This window comes from Eretmochelys imbricata, chromosome 7 (genome assembly GCF_965152235.1).
Source record: "Eretmochelys imbricata isolate rEreImb1 chromosome 7, rEreImb1.hap1, whole genome shotgun sequence".
Taxonomy (NCBI): Eukaryota; Metazoa; Chordata; order Testudines; family Cheloniidae; genus Eretmochelys; species Eretmochelys imbricata.
Genome location: NC_135578.1, coordinates 91556488 through 91563641, shown reverse-complemented (window position 1 = coordinate 91563641; position 7154 = coordinate 91556488). Strand labels below are relative to the sequence as shown.

At 47.7% G+C, this 7154-nt stretch overlaps 1 protein-coding gene across 1 annotated transcript in view; it reads left to right on the top strand.

Annotated features, from left to right (window-relative positions):
* The first annotated feature begins 2358 nt into the window (after window positions 1-2358).
* The window catches only part of PANK1 (pantothenate kinase 1), a 39122-nt gene continuing 34326 nt past the window's right edge, over window positions 2359-7154 (top strand). The window contains exon 1 of the mRNA XM_077822814.1: window positions 2359-2635. Within this exon, the coding sequence (XP_077678940.1) occupies window positions 2431-2635 (205 nt within the window). The 5' untranslated portion in view covers window positions 2359-2430. The remainder of the gene's footprint in view (window positions 2636-7154) is intronic.

Genomic DNA, 7154 nt, shown 5'->3' with positions numbered 1-7154 from the left:
CCACCAGCATCCTATGAGAAAACCAGTAATATATCTGCAGGGTGAAAACCACATTTAGGAAGGAATGAACCAATACCCAGAACATGGTTGTTGTAAAGTGTTTCTGTTATGGTGATTTTCAAATACCCAATAGCAGGTACCATGCAGTTTACCTAATTTTATATGTATTTCATTACGTTAATGCACTTTATCATTTATTAACATTTCATTCATTAAATGGGGTTTTGCACTTGGACTGTTTAGAGGCCAGATAAAATATGTGACTCACAAAAGGATTGTCAAAGACTTGTCGTGAAAGCCAACAAACCGGAAAGGCATGAGATCACATGTACTGAAGGCCTGAGTAGTCACTGTTGACAATGATGTAACACATAAAAACAACAAAACAGATCATGCATGCAGATACACAACTCTCCATGAAGCACAAAGCATGCACAGAAATTCTGCATTTATAGACATGCAGAGGCAGTGGGTGCATCTTCACAGCACTCCATACCCAAGCCACTCACATAGGTGTGTACATATATATGCTACATGATAGGTGGCAAGTTATATGGCCTGTGGTGCCTGTGCTTCACCAATATTTAGGAACGTGGGCCTGGCTCCACCAATGTTTGGACTTACTGCGCTTTGGGGGACGCAGGGTCCAGGGTGGCCTGGGGGGGTTAATGCGGGGCCTGGCGCCAGCAGCAGCAAGTGACCCAGTCCCAGCCCGCCGCGCTCCGCTGGCGTCACTCAGGGAAAGGGGCAGAAGCTGGAAAAAGGCGGGGGTGGGGGGTGGAATGGCGGCAGGGAGGGGGCAGGCTGGGGCTGGGTTGCTCGCTGCTGCGGCACCAGGGTCCCTGCTAACCCACAGGCCACCCTGGACCCCGCATCCCCCTGAAGCATGGGCCCGGGGGCGGTTGCCCTGGTCCATCCTCTGGACGGGATGGCTCTGCTTGGACCCTGCGTTCCCCTGAATCACAGGGCCCCGGGTTCAGGGCAGCTTGTGGGGGTTAGTGGGGGGCCTGGTGCCCGCAGGAGCGAGCAACCTGGTCCCAGCCTGCCCCCATTCCACCCCTTCTCCCAACCCCCGGCCCTTTCTGGCTTTTGCCTCCACCCCCCGAGCGACGCTGGGGTGCGGAGCAGGGCGGACTGGGGCCGGGTTGCTTGCTACTGCTGGCGCCAGCCCCCCCACTAACCCTCCAGGCCACCCTAGACCTAATGTCCCCCTGAAGCATGGGGCCTGGGGTGGGTGCCCTGTCCGTCCTCTGGATGGGATGGCTCTGCTTGGACCCCACGTCTCCCTGAAGCGCAGGGCCCGGGGCGGTTGCCACTGTCCATCCTCTGGATGGGATGGCTCTGCTTGGACCCCATGTCTCCCTGAAGCACAGGGCCCGGGGCGGTTGCCACTGTCCATCCTCTGGATGGGATGGCTCTGTTTGGACCCTGCGTCTCCCTGAAGTGCGGGGCCTGGGGCGGGTGCCCCGTCCGTCCTCTGGATGGGATGGCTCTGTTTGGACCCTGCGTCTCCCTGAAGTGCGGGGCCTGGGGCGGGTGCCCCGTCCGTCCTCTGGATGGGATGGCTCTGTTTGGACTCCGTGTCTCCCTGAAGTGCGGGGCCTGGGGCAGGTGCCCCTGTCTGTCCTGTGGCTGGGATGGCTCTGCTTGGACCCCACGTCTCCCTGAAGCGTGGGGCCTGGGGCGGGTGCCCCGTCCGTCCTCTGGATGGGATGGCTCTGCTTTAACCCTGCGTCTCCCTGAAGCGCGGGCCCCCCCCAAAGCGCAGGTCCCGAGGCCGTTGCACTGGTCCGTCCTATGGACGGGACAGCTCTACTTGGACCCGTTCCGGGCACCACCAAAAATTATACAAACCTGGTGCCCCGCACTGCACACAACACAGACACCAGGCAGCCAGAGCATTGGTGAACAGAGCCGGAAAACGAGCCCATAAGCGAAGCCAGACAAACGGCACAGGGACAGCACACACACGGGCACACGGCCACCATGCCGGGGCAGCGGCGCGCTGAGGCACCCCGCGTACAGACCGGCAACCCCGGACACGCCGCACAGCCCGAGGTGCCGGGGCTGCGGAGACGCTGCTGACGGCAGCCACAGGCAGGGCCGGGGGCTCAGCCCGCCCAGCCACATCCCCGCCCGAACGCGCTGCGCGCCCACAGAGCGCCCCCGGCCGCGGCCGCCTCTGCGCGGGGAACGCGCACGGCAGCGGCGGCGCGGAGCCCGGGGCGCTCCCTCCCCGCAGCGGGCAGGAGGGCGCCTGCGCCGTGCGCTGCCGGCAGGAGGCCGGGGGCGGGGGCGCCGGCAGCGGCGCCGCGTCCAGAGCAGGTTGCGGCGGGGACGGGACCAGCGTGTGCTGCGGCTCCGCCGCCCAGCCCGGCCCGGCCCAGCCCGCCCGCTGCGCGGAGACAAAGGAGCGAGGCCGCCGCCGCCATGGGGGAGCGGCCCCGAGCCCAGCCTGCCGCCCCGCCGGCTGCAGCCGCCGCCGCCGCCGCCTCCTCCGGCTCGCTGCTCAACGGGCTGCTGCACAACGGCTTCCACCCGCCGCCCCAGGAGCCGCCGGTGCCCGGCCACGGCTCCCCGGCCAAGAAATGCCGGCTGCGGAGGCGGCTGGACTCGGGCAGACGGAACAGGCCGCGTAAGTGATGCCCGCGCTGGGCTTGCCCTCTCCGCGCCCTGCGGCGCTGCCTCGCCCGCTCCTTGCCCCGCCGGCGCGGGGAGAGGGGCTTGTTACACGGAGGTCCCCAAGCGCCTGTCAGCCCTTTAGGAAAAAAGGGGATCCCGTGTGGCCTCCTCCCGGAGAACGAGGACTTTGCCTATAGACGAGTCCAAGTCCTCTGTATCCGTTTCGCTGTTTTAGGTCAGGGATTTTCTAAGGCCAGCTGCAGGGGGGCGGGGGGGGGCGCCCATTTTCCGCCACTTTCGTCAGCTTGGTGAGCGTGCTGAGGAACTCTGCAGTGTGAATGACAGCCTCCCCCCCCCCCCCAACACGGCAAAATCAGTCCATTAAATACCGTCTTATTTCAGCCAATAAAACTGTGTTTTGGGGACACACCTACTGATAGCATGTGGGCTGGGTCAGCGATTGACCAATGAGGAAGCTGGAAGGTGGTGGGGTTGTGGATTGGTTTCTAAATTGCTGTGTGCTGAAAGCTAAAATGAGACATTTCCTAATTTACAGCCTGTATAAATGTGACCTTGTTAAAAAAGGCTTACAGTTCCGACACTTTGGGATGTAAACTTGCAGATATAGCGTTGGATTTTCAGTCGGAGACACCTTGAATCAGTCATTAATTTAGCTGTCGTTGACATGGTCCTCTGTGACTTAGACATTCCAATGAAGTTCATAATTGCTAAGAACCATTGTAAGTAAATGAGACGGACATCTGAATTAAGGTCATTAGTAGACGTGTTAATGCTTTATTGCTGTTTTTTCATATTTCATTACTGGAAAAAAAATGGAAATGCAAACCACTTTTGCATAGGAATAATATTATACTTGTATATGTTGTCTGTAAAATGAAGAACAGTTCATCCAGAAATTAAACATTTGATTCGTCCGCTTTATTGGAAGCATTTTTATTCATACTGCTGATACTATCTGAAATCTTATGTAAAGTGTGTTCTTTGTGATTATTGCCTATTTTTTTTGGTTATTTGGTTTTTTAAGGACTGGTAAATTGACTACCCACTTAACATATTTCTTTTAAAGCTGCGAGCCGAAATGTATTCAAAATGTTTGTAGTATTAATGTGTTTCTTGATTACTGATAATGTACTCTCTTTGCTTAGTAATGCAGGTCTTTTAATACCTAAATTTAATTATGAAAGAAAGCTATTTAATTCCAAATCTTTATATGTAAATCCAGTTGTGAATTGACATTAGGGAACAAACAGCTGTACTGCATGCTTGCTGTAGTGATTGAAACTGAGATTTATTGACATCATTCACTTTCTACTTTGTACAGAGTTTTTTAAAGCTCAGCATATTCTGAGGAGGTAATCAGAAATAGAACCATAAATACCCTGTGCCAAAACATAATAAAGTTTAAACTAAGTACAAAATAGTTTCTGTGTTGATATTTTGGATTTTTTCTGGATTTCGTGAGATGTATTGTTTTGACAGTATATGACTTCATTGGAATTTTTTGGTGTTTTTGTTGTTGAAGTTCCCTTCTCACCAAATGTGTAAAAAGACTTGTTAGGAGCTAAAGCTAAACCAACACTTTCAAAGATAACCTTGTTCTTCATTTTAATACAGGCTTAGTGGATTGGAGTTTACTGGTTTTTTGGTAGGTTAAAAAACCTGGTAGTTAATAAGGTGTAACAAAAACTTCTTGTTTATATCCTGGGTGGTGGTCGTTCACCTCCTTGACTCGCCAAGTGATAGTAATAGCTTACAGTGAAAAGATTTAAAAACAAGGGAACCTCTTCCTCTCAAATTAACTGTAGGAACAGAGCTGTTTTATTGTTAAAAATAACCTATATGTTGAGCTGCAACTTTCATGTTTATAGTCCTAGTCATAGACTACTTATTAACAAACTTTTTTCACATAAATGGTTTATTTTAATTTGATATCTAAATGCCACCACTTACTGTTTATACTAAAAAAAGATTGTCTGCATTGAATAGTCATTTAACCTCTGCAGTACCAGTATACTCTGCATTTGGTAGAAGGAAGAGTTGAATGATGACAGACTAATTCTTGTAAATGATTGTGATATCTACTTTAAAAACTATAATAATAATAATTAATTAATTAAACCTAGAATGCATATTTGATCTGCAATGAAACAAAACCACAGACTAGCATACTTCCTTGATAGTTTTGATTATATATTATTAAGCACAGTCTGCACTATTGTGTCAAAGTTTAAAAATATAATTCTGAGTATTATGAAAAAAACAAAAGGATAAGATTTCTGTGGATTCACATAATCTCTTAAATAAGAGGGAATAAGGAATTTAATTCCTTTTAACCTTTTTCTGAAAGGGACAAGAAGCATGGTAAACAATCCAGTAGTAAAGATTATACAATTATTGATTTGTCATGTCCTACTGAAGACACCAGTTGATGGGGAAACAAACACCCAGTATACTCAGTTCAGGCTCAAGTGAGTAGATGAGTTTCTTTAATAACATCTGTAAATATGGGGTTTTTACGGCTATCTTGTACATAAGTATGTTTACAGCTATGATTTATACTTCCAGGAGAATAGTATATTTTAACATGTTTTATATTGTTCACCAGAGAGCAAAGATATAGAAAATAGTTTAGCATTTACAGGATCCGAGTAGAGCACACCAATGAACAATCCTGTTTTTCTGGTTTTGTATGATGTTTAACATTGGTGCTTGGAGATGTTTGTGTGTTAAAGGGCACATTGGAAAATGCACGTGGTAACTGCACTAAACCTTTTAGTGTTGATCACTATTCTTGTTTGCATGTTGTGAAAGAAAATTAGCATTTCCTAGTATACCAACAAGAAAAAGTTGTCAAATTGCATTCTAAATCCATATAAGTGAGGCATTTATTATGTGTTGGTATGGTGTCTGTCAAAACATGACAGACAGGAATAAAGACTGGAAATACAGGAGTTTAGGAGGGGAAGATTCTCACTTGAAACTAAAACTGTTTGCTAGTGAGGATATGCTGTCTACTTCAGTGAAGCTCTTGAATTGATTCTATAATTGTTTGGGGATCCTCTCCCAGCCACCCCAAAAGAATAGTTTTATTTTAGATTGCACTGAATGATTCGTTGGTGACCTATTGTAGGATTTTCTTTTTTGGGATCACTTGTGCATATTCCTAACTAGCCTCGGCCCCCGCCTCACGGCTCTTTTTAGAAAGGTTTCATTTACATGGAATAGCCATGTAAAGTTTTTGCAACTGTTTTAGAGCATCCACGCTATCTCTTGATGAGCCTCTTCAAATGTGCTTTGCAATGCAAGGAATTATGACACCCAGAAAGACAAGATGGTATTAGATGATCTGGGGTAGTCTTCATAGCTAACTTTCTGTGTCAACCCCCATCAAATAGTAGTGTAGCCACATAGGTCGCCTAGTGTACACCTCGGATAGCTAAATCATGCTTCAAGGTGTTATCCTGCATACACTAGGAAAAAGGTCAAATTAGATCAAGGTTAACCAGCATGTGCTAAACTTAACCACTTCTAGTCAAGGCAAACCTTTTAAGGGTACTGATCAGAAACAATACCTGAAAATCAGTTGGCATTTACTCTGTCACAGAGAACGTGTGCTCCTGCCAAGCAGCATTACTTAATAGAAGGGCACCTGCAATATGCACTAGCTGTAATTTCTAAATGTTTCAAGCTGTAGCATTATGTAGCATATATTGCTTTTGAACCAACTTGTAGTTAGAGTGTTGCAATCATTCATGTACAAGGTACATGTGCACACAGCATAGATTTATACAGCGCTTTTACTCCCAAATGTGTTGCTGCCTGAAAAATACAGGGCTTATTTACCCACCGTGACATGCAGGCATCTGTAGGGTGGAAAGTTGCAACAATGTTCTTTGTCAGCAATACTAGATAAGTTTGTCTCCAACTGAAACTGCAGGGAGAACTTAAAGTAAGGAGGACAGAATTACTCCCTGGATGTCACTCAGGACATCCTTAGTGCTCCATCCTTTACACAAAAATGCTCTTGGATCTTCTAATGATCAGGATCTCTTTTCTACATCTCATTTGAAGAAAACACCTCTGGCAGCTCAGTGTCCCCTAACAGCATGCTGAAGAATTGTTTCAATATTCAGAGGGAAGAGTGCTGTCTAGCAAATAAGTGTGGCTGTAAACAAATGCAAAGCATGTGGTGCTTTGGGGCTCTGCATCCTGTGAGTTGAAAAGATGCCATATCTTCTTCTGCAGAAGAAGAATTGCACATACATGCAACAAGACTGGAAAGTTAGAGAAATCGTGACTTGGCTTGATCCTCCTCACTTCCAGAAGCTTGCTCAATCACAAATCCTAAGACTGGGCCTCCTATTAAATCATCATCACTTCTTGCAGCATCTGTGTTTTCCATGGAGGTACCTTGCTCAAGAAATGACCCAGTCTGACTGTGCTTATTTTTTAAAATCACAACTTTAGGTAATCAGTCTACAGTATGTTTGGAGTAACACACCCAAATAAAC